The sequence below is a fragment of the Scyliorhinus torazame genome, chromosome 29 (assembly GCF_047496885.1).
Source record: "Scyliorhinus torazame isolate Kashiwa2021f chromosome 29, sScyTor2.1, whole genome shotgun sequence".
Taxonomy (NCBI): Eukaryota; Metazoa; Chordata; class Chondrichthyes; order Carcharhiniformes; family Scyliorhinidae; genus Scyliorhinus; species Scyliorhinus torazame.
The window spans coordinates 26447060-26465807 of NC_092735.1; the positions used below are offsets into that span (position 1 = coordinate 26447060).

At 46.9% G+C, this 18748-nt stretch overlaps 1 protein-coding gene across 3 annotated transcripts in view; it reads left to right on the top strand.

Annotated features, from left to right (window-relative positions):
* med25 (mediator complex subunit 25) overlaps positions 1-18748 on the top strand; it is a 53174-nt gene that overhangs the window by 20959 nt on the left and 13467 nt on the right. For 2 of the 3 annotated variants that reach the window (XM_072492255.1, XM_072492256.1), the window contains exons 11-17: positions 3836-3943; positions 4989-5074; positions 7092-7149; positions 8101-8208; positions 11286-11474; positions 12167-12274; positions 13098-13181. In XM_072492255.1, coding sequence (XP_072348356.1) covers positions 3836-3943; positions 4989-5074; positions 7092-7149; positions 8101-8208; positions 11286-11474; positions 12167-12274; positions 13098-13181 — 741 coding nt within the window. The remainder of the gene's footprint in view (positions 1-3835; positions 3944-4988; positions 5075-7091; positions 7150-8100; positions 8209-11285; positions 11475-12166; positions 12275-13097; positions 13182-18748) is intronic. The other variant, XM_072492257.1, reaches the window with a different exon arrangement.

Consider the following 18748-nt stretch of genomic DNA (forward strand, 5'->3'; position numbering starts at 1 on the left):
GTATTTAGAGACTTTTATGAGGGTCCGTATAGGTCTGAGCCCCCGACGGAGATGGGGGGGGGGCGGGGGGGGTGCGTCGATTTTTGGATCGGCTGAGGTTCCCGAGGGTGGAGGAGGAGCAGGTGGCTGGGCTTGGGGCACCGGTAGGGCTGGAGGAGCTGATTAAGGGGCTGGGGAGTATGTAGGTGGGGAAGGCACCGGGGCCAGATGGGTTCCCGGTGGAATTTTACCGGAAGTACATGGACCTGCTGGGCTCTCTATTAGTGAGGGCTTTCAATGAGGCGAGGGAGAGGGGGGCCCTACCCCGACGATGTCCAGGGCGCTGATCTTGAAGCGGGACAAGGACCCATTACAGTGTGGGTCGCATAGGCCAATATCTCACCTCAGCGTGGAAGCGAAGGTGTTGGCTACCAGAATTGAGGACTGTGTCCCGGGGGTGATTCACGAGGACCAGACGGGTTTTGTTAAGGGAAGGCAGCTGAATACCAATGTGCGGAGGCTCCTTAAAGTAATCATGATGCCTGCAGTGGAGGGGGCAGCGATGGACGTGGAGAAGACCTTCAATAGGGTGGAGTGGGGGTACCTTTGGGAAGTGTTGAAGAGGTTTGGGTTTGAGGAGGCGTTCAATAGTTGGGTTAGGCTACTTTACGTAGCCCCGGTGGCGGGTGTGGCCACGAATCGGAGGAGGTCGGAATACTTTCGGCTGTACCAGGGATGAGGCAGGGGTGCCCCCTATCCCTGTTGCTATTTGCATTGGCAATTGAGCCTTTGGCTATGGCTCTAAGGGAGTCCAGGAGCTGGAGGGGGCTGTCCTGGGGAGGAACACCGGGTATCATTGTATGCCGATGACCTGTTACTGTATGTGGCGGACCCAGTGGGGGGGATGCCGGAGGTGATGCGGATCCTCGGAGTTTGGGGACTTTTCCGGGTATAAGCTCAACGTGGGAAAAAGTGAGCTCTTCGTGGTACACCTAGGGGACCAGGGAAGGGGGATAGACGAGCTTCCACTGAAGAGGGCGGAATCCAGGTGGCCAGGAGCTGGGGGGCCCTACACAAGCTCAACTTGAGGCGACTGGTGGAGCAGATGGAGGAGGGGTTTAAAAGGTGGGATATGCTGCCACTCTCCCTGGCGGGTAGGGTGCAGTCGGTGAAAATGACGGTGCTCCCGAGGTTCCTTGTATTCTAGTGCCTCCCCGTCCTGATCCCTAAGGCCTTTTTTAAGCGGGTCAGCAGGAGCATCATGGGATTCGTGTGGGCGAAAAAGACCCCGAGGGTGAGAAGGGTGTTTCTGGAGCGGAGTAGGGACAGAGGAGGGTTAGCGTTACCTAATCTGTGTGGGTATTACTGGGCTGCCAATGTGGCGATGATATGCAAGTGGGTAATGGAGTGGGAGGGGGCGACGTGGAAGAGGCTGGAGATGACGTCCTGTGTGGGCACGAGTCTGGGAGCACTGGTGACTGCACCGCTGCCGCTCCCGCCGACTAGGTACACCACGAGTCTGGTGGTGGCGGCGACTTTGAAAATTTGGGGGCAGTTGAGACGCCACAGGGGTGAGGGTAGAGGCTTCGGTTTGGTCCCCGATCCGGGAGAACCATCGGTTCGTCCCGGGGAGAATGGATGGAGGGTTCCTGAGCTGGCACAGGGCAGGAATTAGAAGGATGGGGGACCTGTTTTTAGATGGGACGTCTGCAAGCCTTGGGGCGCTGGAGGAAAAATTCAGTCTTACCCCCCGGAAATACCTTCAGGTACATGCAGGTAAGGGCGTTTGTAAGACGGCAGGTGAGGGAGTTCCCGCTGCTTCCAGCACGCAGGATCCAGGATAGGGTGCTCTCGGGGGTGTGGGTTGGAGAGGGCAGGGTCTCGGCGATCTACCAGGAGATGCAGGAGGAGGAGGAGACCTCGGTGGAGGAGCTAAAGGATAAATGGGAGGAGATAGACGAGGGTGTGTGGGCGGACGCCCTGGGTAGGGTTAATTCTTCCTCTTGCGCCAGGCTTAGCCTGATACAATTTAAGGTTCTTCACAGGACGCATATGACAGGGGCGAGGCTGAGCAAGTTCTTGGGGTGGAAGACCGGTGTGGGAGGTGCTCGGGGAGCCCAGCAAATCACACCCACATGTTCTGGCCGTGCCTGGCACTGGATGGGTTCTGGAGGGGTTTTGCGAGGACGGTGTCTAAGGTGGTGAACACCCGGGTTAAGCCGAGCTGGGGGTTAGTACTATTTGGGGTATTGGACAAGCTGGGAGTGCAGGAGGCGAAAGAGGCCAGTATTCTGGCCTTTGCGTCCCTGGTAGCCCGGCGGAGGATTCTGTAACAGTGGAACGATGCGAGGCCCCCAAGCATGGAAGCCTGGATTAGCGACATGGCAGGATTCATTAAATTGGAGAGGGTAAAGTTTGCCTTGAGAGGGTCTGTGCAAGGGTTCTTCAGGCGGTGGCAACCGTTCCTAGAGTTTCTAGCGGAGCATTAGGAGGTGGTCAGCAGCAACCCAGAAGGGGGAGGTGGGGTGTACTTTGTGTTTTCTATTATGTTTATCATTGCTTAATGGGGTGTTTGTATATTGGGAGAATTTGTGATCTAGTTGTAAGATGTTTATTTATGTGTTCTTTGTTTTTCTTTTTTCTGTAAGGGGGGGGTTTGTTGAAAATATTTAAAAAATTTGAATAAAAATATTTAAAAAAAAAAAGTAATTGGATGATGTAATTCATGGGAGGAGCCAGGGCTGTAGCAGGCAGTCAGTTTTGAGTTTTCGGTTTGGCTGAGAACTGAACAGCTTCTGCAGAAGGCTGTCAGCTTAAGTAGTAGTCTGACATGGACAAGAATCTGTAGGTTGTTTCCTGACGAGATCTCTCCAAGCAGTCTGTTAAGATAACTCTTTATCCAAAGATTGGCAAGTAATCTTGACTTTGCTAACTCTATTTAAAAGTGGCTTTTGATCTATGATGGGTTTTGCTTGATTGGAGATAAAGAAGGTGTCCGTTGGACGTTAGTGTTTCTTTTTATTGTTAAGCATTGTTTCACTGGTAATTGTAAGCTACATTTCTGTGATAAGGCAGCTTAATACTGTTAAAGTTTGTTTTAATGTACAATCTTCCTATTTTTGTGTGGAATCACCTCTGGCGTGAAATATCACAGTTTTCTAATTTTTTATAAACGTATTGGGGTTCCTGCCGGTTTCCTCGCAAATGTTGGGGTCTGGTCCGGGATCGTAATACAGTGAAGGAACAGCTATATATTTCCATTTTAAGAATGGTGAGTGACATAGAGGGGCATTGCAGCTGCCGATGTTCCCATTAGGTGGTAGAGGTATTGGAAGGAGTCTTGGCGATTTGCTCCAATGCGTCTTGTAAATGATGTACAAGGCTGCCACTGTCCACTGGTGGTGGAGGGAGTGAATGTTTGTGGATGGGGTGCCAATCAAGAGGGCCGTGGGTGGGGTGCCAATCAAGAGGGCCGCTTCATCCTGGATGGTGTCGAGCTCCTTGTGGTGTTGGAGCTGTCCTCATCCAGACAAGTGGAGAGAATTCAATCACACTCCTGACTTGTGCCTTGTGGTTAGTGGACAGGCTCGGGGGAGTCACGAGGTAAGTTACTCGCTGCAGAATTCCCAGCCATTGACCTGCTATTGTAGCTTCTCAGTACTTCCGTGGCTGGTCCAATTCAGTTTCTGGTCAGTGGTAATCCCATTGGCAACAGGATGCTGATGGTGGGAAATTCAGTGATGGTAATGCCATTGAATGTCAAGGGGTTTTAGTTTGGATTGGTGGATGGGGAGAGGGACTTGATACTTGTGTAGTCTCAATTATTTAGTAATGATATTTTGCTCTGTTCTTTCAGCAGGCTGTGGGTGTTGGAGCTGGTGCTGGAGTGACAGTGGCACCTCCACCTCCTTCCTCAGTGGCCAATAAGATTCTAGCATGGAGTGGGGTGTTGGAGTGGCAGGAGGTGAGATCTATCTGTGTTTGCGTTTGTTTTTTATTGACTAGAATTATGCCAGTAAATCAGTGTCTTGAATGTCTTTTAAAAAAATATATTTTATTCCAAACACAATCAAATCTAATTTATTAATTTTTAAAATAAATTTATTGTAACCAATTCATTTTTTCCAATTAAGGGGCAATTTAGCATGGCCTGTCCACCTACCCTGCAGTTCTTTGGGTTGTGGGGGTGAAACCCAAGCAAACGGGGAGAATGTGCAAAAGCCACACGGACAATGACCCAGAGCCGGGATCGAACCTGGGACCTCAGCGCCATGAGGCAGCGACGCTAACCATTGTGCCACCCTGCTGCCCATCAAATCAAATATAAACACCTTTCAAACAGTTTGTCAATTTTCCCTTTTTTCTCCCCAAAACTACCGCATGTACATTTTAGTATACTTCTGTATTGATTTTTTAGAGTACCAAATTATTTTTTTCCAATTAAGGGGCAATTTGGTGTGGTCAGTCCACCTGTCCTGCACATCTTTTTGGGTTGTGGAGGTGAGACCCATGCAGACACTGGGACAACGTACAAGCTCCACACGGACAGTGACCCAGGGCAGGAATCGAACCCAGGTCCTCGGCACCGTGAGGCAGCAGTACTAATCACTGCGTCACCTTGCCGCCCTTATGAATGTCTAACAAAGCCATGACAAATGTAGTTTGTAGCAATATAGCTACTTGAAACTTAACATTCCTCTTTCACTGCCCACCAGAGGAAAGATTTTGATAAGGAAAGATTTTGATAAGGAAAGATTTTGATAAGGAAAGATTTTGATAAGGAAAGATTTTGATAAGGAAAGATTTTGATAAGGAAAGATATGTAATTAGCTTGAAGTACGATTGCACAACAACTTGGTGTTGCTGGATAGTTATTTACAGGGGAGGTTAAAAATACTCCTGCCGTTGGCATGTTATAACTTCAGGAATCAACGTCATTTTTCAAAACTTGACTCCAGTCTCCTGAATGTAGCCCAGTTTGAATTTTCACTTTGCTTCACCTTCCACAGAAGCCCAAACCTGCATCAGTAGATTTAAATGCAAAGCTGACGAGATCGCTTCCGTGTCAGGTGTACGTCAACCCAGGCGAGAACCTGTAAGTACGAGCGCAGCAAAATAGTCATGATTTGAAGTCTCACAAGAAGGGATCCTCAACCTCTTCCCCCTTGTTGCATGTTGGCATTTGGTGGGATGGGATTCCTCCAGTGTTGGCAACCCCCTTGCGACCTTGCCCTCCTTCTGAAAGTCTGGACAGCATTGTCGGCAAGACGTGGTCTCCCCCACAGCTGCAAGACACCGCTGAGCCCAGTTTCCTCCTTGCCCAGTTTCCACACCGACATTCTCCAGCCAGAAGCTTGCTGTGTGATGCTGGGTCACTGAGATCAGCTACTAGCATGGACTTGGAGATTAAACCTCCAATCTCTTTGACGTAATAGAAGGAAAAACAGCATAGTGTTTTTCACCACCTCAGGATCTCTCAAAGCGCTTTGTAGCCAATGAAGTACCTTTTCAAATGCAGTCACTATTGTAATTTAAAAAACATTGCTGCTGATTTGTGCGCCGTAATCTCCCACAGACAGCCATGAGTGAATGATCACAAGCTCTCTTCGGCGATGCTGTTTGAGGGAAAGTATTGGTCAAGACACCGAGGAGAACTCCCTTGCTCTTTGCTCTTCTTTGAATCTTTTACACCTGACTGAAGAGGGAAGACTGATCCTTTCTTTAATGTCTAATTTGAAAAGCAGCACCTCAGAGTGCAGCACCCCTCAGTACTGCAACATATGTGTGTGTGTCCACTAAGTCTTCAAGAAATTTGTTGACTTGAATCGATCTTTCAATATTTCTGTTTAATGACTTCGTCAGTGGCCTAAAAGTCACTTAGCTTCAGATAATTAACTTGCTAAATATTGCTGGGTTCATTGAGAGAATGCATGTTGAATCCTTCTAGGTTAAAGGCCACCTGTTAATGTTGTAACTCCTTTGTCTTTTTAAAATTTAGAGTACCCAATTAATTTTTTCCAATTAAGGGGCAATTTAGCGTGGTCAATCCACCTACCCGGCACATCTTTGGATTGTGGGGGCGAAACCCACGCAAACATAGGGAGAATGTGCAAACTCCACACGGACAGTGACCCAGAGCCGGATTGAACCTGGGTCCTCGGCGCTATGAGGCAGCAGTGCTAACCACTGTGCCACCGTGCTGTAACTCCTTTGTCTAATGGACTTAGTCGCTCTTTTCAGCCATTGGCAACCAATGAAGTAACATTTTCCAATCATTTTTTTTCCAATTAAGGGGTAATTAGGCTGGTTTAGCTCAGTGGGCTAGATAGCGGGTTTGTGATGCAGAACAAGGCCAGCAGCGCGGGTTCAATTCCCGTACCAGCTGAGAATTCTGAATTCTCCCTTGGTGTACCCTAACATGCGCCAGAATGTGACGACTAGTGACTTTTCACAATAACTTCATTGCAGTGTTAATGTAAGCCTACTTGTGACAATACAAAGATTATTATTATTATTTTTATTAATAATTTAACGTGGCCAATCCACCTAACCTGCACATCTTTGGGTTGTGGGGGTGAGACCCACGCATACACTGGGAGAATGTGCAAACTCCGCACGGACAGTGACCCGGAGCCGGAATCGAGCCCGGGTCCTCGGCGCCGTAAGCAGCGGTGCTAACCACTGCCCCACCGTGCCGACCATGAAGTGACTTTTCAAATGCAGTCATTATTGTAATTCATGAATCATTGCAGCTGGTTTTACACAGGCACCCACAATCAGCATTGTGTTTTAGCAAAAAAAAAAAAAAAAAAAATGTTTTAATAATAGAGTTAATAAAGAAGAAAATGCTGGGGTAGCGGGATGGCTGCACAGTGGTTAGCACTACTGCCCCTCGGTCCCAGACCCGGGTCACTGTCAGGGTGGAGTTTGCATATTTCCTCTTGTCTGTATGTGAAAGGCTTTTCAAATTCCTTCCTTGTTAGCTACGTGGGACGTGTGACTGAGAGTAAAACTAACGCTGAACCTGTGGTTTAAGGGCAGTGCGCTCTGCTTCACTGTCATTCCTAACCCCTCTTTTTTTTTTTTTTCCCCCTGTCCCAATTCTTCTGCAGGAAGACAGACCAGTGGCCTCAGAAACTAATCATGCAGCTCATTCCACAACAACTATTGGTAAGAAGGGGAGGATTGTTTGGCCAGATTTTAATCAAATGGATTGATCATTGGTGGGTTGACACGGCAGCACGGTGGTTAGCACTGTTGCTTCACGGCGCCAGTTCGATTCCCGGCTTGGATCGCTGTCTGTGCGGAATCTGCACGTTCTCCCCGTGTCTGTGTGGGTTTCCTCCGGGTGCTCCGGTTTCCTCCTACAAGTCCAAAAAGACTTGCCCTTGGGTGAATTGGAGATTTTGATTTTGCCCTCAAGTGTATCTGAACAGGCGCCGGAATGTGGCGACGAGGGGCTTTTCACAATATTATTAAAGGTTACTTGATAGAACAAAGTGAGGTTTGGAGTGGAGGGAGGGAAAAATGAGGTGAGCCAATAATGTAGAGGAAGTCCAAGGTGATGCAGCGTATTGACACTTCTTTCTTTTTTCTTTAAATTGACTAATAGCAATTAGAAATGAAGTACTTAGTGGAAGGATTGAGAATTGGAGTAATCTTTCGTCTCCCTCCGTTTTGTCTCCTAGCCACATGCTGCGGTATTGCAGTACGGTCTGGGAGATCTGATGGGAGGAGACAATGTCTTTTCTATGTTTGATTATGATGATTCTATATTTATTATCGGGAGATATGTATCTACCTTCCAAACGTACAAAATTGACAGGCAGTAAAAACTAACTGGCCCATTAACCTTTCCCCATGTTTATGATGGTTGGAACATCGTGACTAGATGCTTCCTTTTCCTCCACTGCCATGTTGTCTCCTGCCAGTGGATCATTGTATTTGCATTTGATCGGGTTTTTTGTTTGCATATTATATATGATATAAATGTTACGATTTAGTTGGATGGGGGGGGAGCAGATGTGGCAAAGGGAGTAGTGAGCTTTTTCTTGAAGGTTCTGATTTACCATCCTAACTAACTTTTACTGTTCTTGTCCTTGCCCCCCCTCAACTACCCAGACAACACTTGGCCACTTATTCCGCAATTCTCGAATGGTCCAGTTTCAGTTCACGAACAAGGATTTGGAGTCGTTAAAGGGACTATATCGAATCATGGCCAATGGTTTTGTAAGTACCTGAGTGACCCTCCTCCCAAGCTCTTTAATTTTAGAATGACATGGAATATAAGAGCAGAGAGGATGTGATGGAGCTGTATAAAATGCTGGTTAGGTCACAGTTGGAGTGCAGTTCCCGTCGCCAGACTATAGGAAGGAAGTGATTGCACTTGAGAGGGTGCAGAGGAGATTCACCAGGATGTTGCCTGGGATGGAGCATTTTAGCTATGAAAAGAGACTGGATAGGCTTGAGTTGTTTTCCTTGGAGCAGAGAAGGGGAGGGGAAAGGGTTGGAATACGAGGTACATAAGATTGATGGGCATAGATAAACTGGATAGGAAGGAACATTTCCCCTTGGTAGTAGGTAAGTTGCGAGAAGGTATTCTGAGAGACAGGATCTACAAGCATTTAGAGAGGCAAGGACTGATTCGGGGCAGTCAGCATGGCTTTGTGCGTGGAAAATCATGTCTCACAAATTTGATTGAGTTTTTTGAGGGGGTGACCAAGAAGGTAGATGAGGGCAGTGCAGTAGACGTTGTCTACATGGACTTTAGCAAAGCCTTTGACAAGGTACCGCATGGTAGGTTGTTGCAGAAGGTTAAAGCTCACGGGATCCAGGGTGAGGTTGCCAATTGGATTCAAAATTGGCTGGACGACAGAAGGCAGAGGGTGGTTGTAGAGGGTTGTTTTTCAAACTGGAGGCCTGTGACCAGTGGTGTGCCTCAGGGATCGGTGCTGGGTCCACTGTTATTTGTGATTTATATTAATGATTTGGATGAGAATTTAGGAGGCATGGTTAGTAAGTTTGCAGATGACACCAAGATTGGTGGCACAGTGGATAGTGAAGAAGGTTATCTAGGATTGCAACGGGATCTTGATCAATTAGGCCAGTGGGCCGACGAATGGCAGATGGAGTTTAATTTAGATAAATGTGAGGTGATGCATTTTGGCAGATCGAATCAGGCCAGGACCTACTCAGTTAATGGTATGGCGTTGGGGAGAGTTATAGAACAAAGAGATCTAGGAGTACAGGTTCATAGCTCCTTGAAGGTGGAGTCGCAGGTGGACAGGGTGGTGAAGAAGGCATTCGGCATGCTTGGTTTCATTGGTCAGAACATTGAATACAGGAGTTGGGACGTCTTGTTGAAGTTGTACAAGACATTGGTACGGCCACACTTGGAATACTGTGTGCAGTTCTGGTCACCCTATTATAGGAAGGATATTATTAAACTGGAAAGAGTGCAGAAAAGATTTACTAGGATGTTGCCGGGACTTCATGGTTTGAGTTATAAGGAGAGGCTGGATAGACTGGGACTTTTTTCCTTGGAGCGTAGGAGGCTTAGGGGTGATCTTATAGAGGTCTATAAAATAATGAGGGGCATAGATAAGGTAGATAGTCAACATCTTTTCCCAAAGGTAGGGGAGTCTAAAACTAGAGGGCATAGGTTTAAGGTGAGAGGGGAGAGATTCAGAAGGGCCCAGAGGGGCAATTTCTTCACTCCGAGGGTAGTGAGTGTCTGGAATGGGCTGCCAGAGGTAGTAGTAGAGGCGGGTACAATTGTGTCTTTTAAAAAACATTTAGATAGTTACATGGGTAAGATGGGTATAGAGGGTTATGGGCCAAGTGCGGGCAACTGGGACTAGCTTAATGGTAAAAACTGGGCGGCATGGACTGGTTGGGCCGAAGGGCCTGTTTCCATGCTGTAAACTTCTATGATTCTATTCTAGAGAAATCAATAACCAGGGAGCATAGATTTAAGATGAGGAGCAGGCGATTTAGAGGAGATATGAGGAAAGACTTTCTCACCCAGAAGGTGGTTGGAATCTGGAACTTACTGCCTGAAAGGGCGGTAGAGATGGGAACCATCACCTCGTCCATGGAATATTTAGCACTTGAAATGCCATAGCAGACAAAGCCAAGTGCTGGAAAATGGGATTAGAGCAGCTAGGTGCTTGATGGCGAAGGGCCTCTTTCCGTGCTGTAGAAACTCTGACTCTTACTGGAAATTAGCTTTTTGTTTTGTTGCTGAACAATCTCGGGTCAGGAACCCAGTTTCATAGTGAAGGATAGCACCGAGGATAAAAGGGAGCAGGAACTAAATGCAGAATTTGTGCTTGGGTGAAGCCAAGTTTGGGTTTTAACAGCCTCCAGGTTGTGAGACGAAGTGAAAGTTGAGGCAGCCTCATGAACTTGAAGTTGCGGAGTTGGATTCATGCACAGTTGTTAGCCCGGGCATGACGACGCAGGAGGAAATACAACCTGTGGGGTAGTATATATGGGGCATGATGGGAGCAATAGGAATTTGGAGCACTGACCACTATTGCAAAGAGGGAGAGAAATGGAGATGGAGAAGGACAACGGCCATCGTGGGCAAATTAGACATTTGAGGGATGAGGTGTCAGTCCTGTAACCACATTGGAGTGATTTGTGGAACGTCACCTTTTAATCTTGTACAGTGTTCTGAACACGCAGTTTAGTTCCCAAATCTCACTTGTTATAAATTATTTTTAATTACCTTTTTAGTTCATTTTTTTCTGAGCGTGGGTGGAATTTTGTCTCCCGTTTTCCCCGCGACAGACTTGTCACCGAGTTGAGCAAATGCGTTGGCATGGCATAGAATGGCCTGTTCCCGTTCTGCACATTTGGCTAAACTGGTCTGCGCTGTCCATAGACCTACCCCCAGTGTGTTTGGGAAGAAGACTGTGGGGCTGGTGTGTAGGTGGAACAATTACGGCTAGCTTGCAGAATGAGTGAACAGGCGGAGACGAATGTTAAATACCGTGGGTGCTGGAAATCTGAAATATAAACAGCGCTGCCTGCTTTGCTGTGTGTTTCCATGTTCTGTTTTCTTATGAATCAGAAGGGAAGCAACTGAAGAATTAGAAATGAAGATGTGCAAATAGAAACCCGTTTGAGTGAGTCCGGTTGCCATGAGCTGTAGATATGTATGGGGGTGGGGTTCTTAAGAGCAGGGCACTGAAGAACACATTGTGCACCAATTCCGGAATCATTGGTATTTGCCAGATGCACTCACACCTAGAAATCTGTTCATCGCTGATGCCGTAATCCTGGATCCATGTTTCTTCCAGGCGGGTTGTGTCCATTTTCCGCACAGTGCTCCATGTGAGGTCCGTGTCCTGATGCTGCTGTACTCCTCCAAGAAGAAAATTTTCATGGGTTTGATCCCAAACGATCAGAGTGGCTTTGTGAATGGAATCCGACTGGTCATAACCAACCACAAGAAAGCGCAGCAGCAGAAAATTGAACAGCAGAGGAATGTAAGGAGCTTGATTAAAAATCTCTCCAGTTAATATTACATCTTTCAAACCCAGGCAACGCCTTTAGGCGGGGCTGTTTTTAAATGTATTTTGGTCTATTTTATCTGCTGGTAGCTGAATGCTTCGTGTGTTTGTGTGTCTGAGGTTGACAATATTCAGGAAATGCTGTCAAACCTCAATGATATAAATCACTTTATCCATAAATATCCAGTTAGTAATTCTGATGAGCTGACCATCATCAAAAGTGTAATTTCAAGGTGCACAAACCCAGCTTTAAAGTTGTCCACTTTGTGTTGGGCTATCGCACTATAATGGGCTGGAGGAACAAATGTATTCATTCAACTTGCTGCCCCGGCTGGTGGCCTGATTTTGCAAAGTTTAAGTACAATTTTGGTGCATTTTGCTCAGTCAGAGGAAGGAGAAACTGGACGTCACTTCTGCAAACCACAGGATAGTTTTCTAAACCGAGTGCTGCCAATATAGTTTCTCCCCGCTTTCTCCCCCCCCCCCCCTCCGACTTTCTTCAGTTTATTTCTGTCTTTACTGCATCATGTTAAAACCTCTCTCTGAAAACATTGAGGAAAGACGAAAGGCAAGAAATAAATTATCTTGCACACTTTCTTCCCACTGTCTCTCAAGCTGTGATACTAGAGTTGGTTGTTTGTCTCACCTTGTATCTCTCTATCCGACAGCAAATGAGTGGGGCGCAGCCAATGGGGACCGGGTCTATACCCACTCCGGCATTTATGCAGAAGGCGCCTGGGGCAATGCCGGTTTCTCAAGGAGTGCAGCAGCAACAGGTATGAATGGTCACAGGTGGATGTTCACACGTTGCTAATTCATATTTTGAATGTCGCAGGGTAGAGAGCAACTCTGTAGCTGTTTAAACAAAGCCGCAAGGGCACAGTCAGAATAGTTGACCGATGCGAACATGTTGCATCCTGGGGTTTTGAGCACCCTTTACCCTGAACAAAGGAAGCCACTTGGATGTCGGACAGGGGACAAGGTGATTTGGGAATATAATCTTTTCCTCCTGCGACTCCTACCACATAGTTCTGACTTCTGCTGGAGCACAGTTCTCTGGTACCTCGTTCGAGGCTATCCTTCATGTGGGAATCTAGACCCTCTGAGTATCAAACCGTTAATTGGCCAGAGCAGAAGATGGTTGTGGTTGTTGGGGGTCAGTCATCTCCGGCCCAGGACATCACTGCAGGTGTTCCTCCAGGAAATGTTCTAGGCCCAACCATCTTCACTAGCTTCATCATTGACCTTCCTTCCATCATCAAGTCAGAAATGGGAATGTTTTCTGATGTTCAGCATTATTCACGGCTCCTCAGATAGGGAATGCCTCGTCCTCCCTAGACAAGGTTGTCAATTTGTGTTGAATTTGTTTGTTTTATGGGCTTGTACCAACAAAGACAGAGTAGGTACTGTCACGGGCTTAACTTGCTGCAGACCTCTGCAGAGGGGAGACCGAGCCCATTGGCCTCAAAGGCGAAATATCCCTGTATTTGATTGTTTTTGTAAGCATTGAGTTTGTATATTTTAATTTTAAAAAGTGATTTTATTTCCCCGGCACCACCTCTCTTCCTCTTTCTCCCCCCCCCCCCCCCCCAAAATCAGATACCAGGTCAGCCAGTGGCCACCTCAATACCTCAGGTTCACACAGTAACGACAATGGACGATCAACAGCGGCAGCAAAACCTGGTGAGTGTATTGAGTGTTCAGACATTTTTATATCCTTGCTGCCTGGAAACACATGCTTGTTTAGGGGTTGTGGCTTATCCATTAATTCAGCCCTCCCAACCCCCCCCCTGCTGTGTGTGACCCCGCTTTAATGCCTCAGACCATGTACGACCCCAGATCCCACCCCACCCCTGCTGTGTGTGACCCCACTTTAATGCCTCAGACCATGTACAACCCCAGATTGAAGATTTCGGGAGTACATGAGCGGCGTGAACGGGGTGGGCGAAGGGAAAGCTTCAGTTGTTCAGCGGTGGTGGGTGTAAGAGGGAGGGGTTTGTAATTGTTGACGGAGGGTTGGGGGGTTTTCTACAGAAGAAAACAATAATAATCTTTATTGTCACCATATGCTTACATTAACACTGCAATGAAGCCACTGTGAAAATTCCCCAGTCGCCACACTCCGGCGCCTGTTCGGGTACACGGAGGGAGAATTCAGAATGTCCAAATTACCTAACAGCACGTCTTTCGGGACTTGTGGGAGGAAAACGGAGCACCCGGAGGAAACCCACGCAGACGCTGGGAGAACATGCAGACTCCGCACAGACAGTGACCCAAGCTGGGAATTGAACCTGGGACCCTAGCGCTGTGAAGCCATAGTGCTAACCACTGTGCTACCATAAACGTCTACCTTTTCATAGAATTTGTTTGCAGCAGCAGTCAAGCCTGTGTGAGCAGGCCATGCCCAGCAACAAAATTCAATTTGAAGGGGCCTTGCAGCAGTTGGCGCTAAGTCCAAGCTCCACCATAGCCGTTGCTGCCTTGTAGTTTGTGACCACACAAAGAACAATACAGCGCAGGTGCCCTTCGGCCCTCCAAGCCAGCGCCGACCATGGCACCAGCCTAAACTAAAACTGTATGCACTTACGGGGTCCGTATCCTTCCATTCCCACCCTATTCGTATATTTGTCTAGATGTCCCTTAAACGCCGCTATCGCACCTGCTCCCACCACCTTCCCAGGCAGCGCGTTCCTTATATTTACCACCCTCTGTGTTCTAAACTTTTCCCCATGCTCTTGAAACCTATGTCCCCTAGTACCTGACTCTCCGACCCAAGGAAAGAGCATCTGACTATCCACTCTGTCCATGCCACTCATAATCTTGTAGACCTCTAACAGGTCACCTCCCAACCTCCGTCGTTCCAGTGAGAGCCGAGCCCTCCATACCAGGCAATATCCTAGTAAACCACTTCTGTACCCTCAGCAAAGCATCCACATCCTTCCAGTAGTGTGGCAACCAGAATTGTACACAATATTCCAAATGAGGCCTAACTAAGGTCCTGTATAGCTGCAACATGACTTGCCAATTTTTATATTCAATGCCCTGACCGATGAAGGCCAGCATGCTGTCTGCCTTCTTGACCACCTTATCCACATGCGTTGCCACTTTCGGTGATCGGTGGACATGCACGCCTAGATCTCTCTGCCTGTCAGTACTCGCATGAGTTCTACCATTAATTGTGTAATTCCTACTTGCATTGGACCTTCCAAAGTGCCTTACCTCGCACTTGTCCGGATTAAACTCCATCTGCCATTTCTCCGTCCAAGACGCCAACCAGTTAATATCCTGCTGTATCCTCTGACAATCCTCTTCACTATCTACTATTTTCACTATCGGAGTTGCGACCCACAGTTTGGGAAGCCCAGCATTAATTCCCCTCCCTCATGTAATGAGTTTATATCTGGGGCCTGACATTCCCTCCAGTAAGAAATTTCAGATGCCCTGCTTCATTGTTTGTGATTGCCCAGGGGCTTAGATTTACAGCTTGTATTTTTGAAATCAATTGCATGAAAGCTAAAGGGAAAAACTTGATGGCATGGTGGCACAGTGGTTAGCACTGCTGCCTCATAGCGCCAGGGACCCGGGTTCAATTCCGGCCTCGGGTGACTGTGTGGAGTTTGCACTTTCTCCCCGTATATTCGTTACGTGGATTGGCCATGCTAAATTGCCTCTTAGTGTCCAAAAGGTTAGGTGGGGTTACGGGGCAACGGGGGTAGGGTGAAGACATGGGCTTAAGTAGGGTGTTCTTTTCAAGGGCCGTTTGCAGGCTCGATGGGCCAAATGGCCTCCTGCACTGTAAATTCTATGATTCTCACCAGTAACCCCATTGACCTTTTGACCTCTGTGTCCCAAAGTGCTTGACAGCAAATCCAGTTCAGTAAGTGGTGCATTGTGGCAGCAGCCAATTTCGGCTCACACACACCACTGAAATAAACAACCATGTCATTTGTTTTGAGGTGTTGGTTGAGGGGGTAAATATTAGCCAACACCCCGGGGAGAGCTCCCCCTGCTCTTCAAAATGATGGCCAGGGGATCTCTCGCACCCACCTGAGAGCGCAAATCTGGTCTCGGTTTAGTGTTTCTGACACAGCATCTCAAGCGGTGCAGCGCCCTGTCAGTGCTAGAATTTTGTGCTGAAGTCCTGTGAGGAAGACTAGAACTCTCATCCTCCTGACTCGGGTGACACTCTACGATTAAGCCATGGTTGGCATTTAATTTGGTGATCGTGGTTTCGGGAGGCAACGGAGGTGCAAGTGTGTACGTGCAAATAGCCCTTTGGTAGTACTGCGCCTGAGTATTGCTGAAAATGGCAAGGTTTTGTGAAAACATTTTGCCTTGCAGTCGCCAGGACAATTCGCAAAAATACCAATGTAAGTGAAACCCGCAAATTTCTACTGTATGAGAAGAGAAGGGCAGAAAGGCCTGTATAAGGTTACAGGCAGTGATGGAGAAACAGTAATTGTGCAACATGGCAATTGAACTGTGAGGGTATATTCCTCGAGTCTGATTGGCACTGATTATACACTCTCAGAACCTGAACGGGTAATAGAAAGTAGAGAGGCACCATGCACTTCACATACATATATGTTGGACAGTTGCAAGGAGCAGATTATGACAGATAAAGAGCTGACTTGAAAATGAACACTGATACTGAAGCACAGGGTAAGGCTATTTATGCCAAAGACAACTACTGCTGTTGCCTTTTCTGTGGCTCTGCTGTAACCATGGCAATCAGTGAAGTTGCCCTCCTTTCTTTTGATATCTACATTCTAATGCTCAGAGTCGCCAGGTATCAAATGATACCACCACAAGGTTCAACGGCTATCGATCAAAGAGCCAAACACCAGTTAGTTAGTTCAAGGTCAAGGGTACTTTATTTACACACACAATTAGTCATGCAACATAAACACGGCTATTAACTACGCCTAGCGACTAAGACAACCTGTACCTAACTTCAGGCACCCGGCTAAGGTCAGAGGAACAGTGGCCGTTGTTCGATTCTGGATCTATTGAGTCTGGAGAAGTGACTGCTGCTCAGCTGGGCTCATCCGTCTGGTAGCGGGCGTTGGACTTGAACTTGGACTTGCTTCTGGTGGTGCTGCGATTGGAGATGGTCGGTGCCGGAGCGCCAGGTCCAAAAGAGGACGAACTCATGGTGGACTCTTCTTATGCTTGGGGTTTTTTGCGCTCTTTTGGGCGGTCCTTCAGTTTGGACCCCACTAATTGGGTGATCCCTGATCACTATGTTCGATTTCGAACCAATAAATGGGCGGGTGCCTGGATGGCTGGGCGTATCCCAAGCGGTCACTGACCCTGTTGTTTACGCTTCCCTAGCACAGAGAGTGGCGCCGAAATGTCTGGGACTGTACCGGTTGCTCAAGTACCAGTCCTTTGCCTTGGTGGAGATGGGCCATCAAATGCTAATCGGTCCATCGAAATGCTAATTGGTCGGTGTTTTGATACCGTCTGGATTCCTCACTCGCAAATATACATTTCAGGCTCTGCCTGAATGTTGCTCTGTCCATTCTACACGCTATGCTTTGCGAGTTTCTCTGTCCCTGGTTGTAAGTGGCCATCCCAGATGGCTACACCGCATGTTGGCAGTAGAGTGACTAGGGGGCAGTGAATGGAGGGATGCCACCATTCTAGGGAGAGCAGGAAAAGCCATCAGCAAATGCACACACATTGGGACAGGAGGTAAGACCTGTGGATTGACAAAAGTGAGGTAAAGATGTGGAAGGCCAGAAAACAGCCAGAATTCTACAAATGAACTGGAAAATGATCACATCCTTAGGTAAAGATCACAGACTTGCAAAAGGGATTCTGGTTGTAGAAGGGAGAGACCATGTAGCAGTTTTCCAGGGAGATAGAGGTTGTAATCTGACACAAATAAGAAACATAGAACAGGCTGGGGATGCCATGAGAAGTGAAGCCCTTATTGAGAAGCCTTAATGGCTACTAACAAATTAGAAGACAAGTTAATAAGGGATGCCGAACAAAAAGATTTGGAAAGTTGAAAACATTTGGTGTACATGCTGAAATTACAGACGGGTGACGACCAGCCTTATCACACAAGTGGATATGCACAGAAAGGTACTTCCTGATGGCACATACAAGGCCAACACAGACTAGCAGTTTGAGGTTTCGAAGAGAGACTTGGTGATAAAGATGGTTCTATAAGACCATAGGAAGTAGACCATTTGGCCCATCAAGTCTGCTCCGCCATTTAGTGTGGTCATGACTGATCTTCAGGGGTTAAACCGCAATGTTAGAAAAATTTTGCAAGCTTTATAGTTGACGGGTTTGAAACAGGTCAAGTCTCAGTCATATGAAAGGGTGTCTTTGGGTCGAGTTATTCAGCGAACGAGGCCCCCTTGTTGAAGCACATTGTGTTTTGAGCTGGTCACTGTCGAACAATTATCACACCATTGGAGATGAGTAGCAAATAAGTCTTGTTTGCTTATTATGTTGGCTTGGCTGGAATGTTTATGCAATGCAAGCAGTGTTGCAATCCAGGGGTTTGAGGTGTTAGCCTTTTGTCTGTGCTTAAACTGCTCCGAAACATCCAGAACTACCAGCATGTGGTCAGTGGTGGCCATTTTATCAGTGAAGCCATTTGTCCATTTAAAACAAAATAATTTTATAGCTAGGCTGACTTGGGGATATATTTTTCATCCTGATCCTAGACAGGATACTTATTAAACCCTTTGAGGGAAATCCTATACATGGGACACTCTGAAAAAGGTTTGTCCATTTTGTGCTCTGTGGATATCCATTCTCCATGGGATAATGTACATTCAGCAGAGAAAAGATTAAGGATTGAACTTGCTAGCGCAAAAGGAATGTTGGAGAGAAAATAAAATCTCGCCAAATAAGATGGTCCTTCGCAAGTTGCCAATTATCAGACTGTTTTACACAAAAGGAATGCTTGCTTGAAGAAATTGTTGGACGTTCTAGAAGAAGGTATTGTGATGGGTTATCCGAAATGTGGAAAATCGTATTTTTCTTTGATTTGTTTTGAAATTATTTACATTAAGTTTACTATTTAATGAAAGAAAGGGGAATCTGTTGTTAATCGTATGTTAATTATATTGTTTCTATTGTTAAGATCCACAGATGAAGCGCATTGTTTAATTTAAAAAAAATAAAATTTAAAGTATCCAATTCATTTTTTCCAATTAAGGGGCAATTTAGCGTGGCCAATCCACCTAGCCCGCACATCTTTGGGTTGTGGGGGCGAAACCCACGCA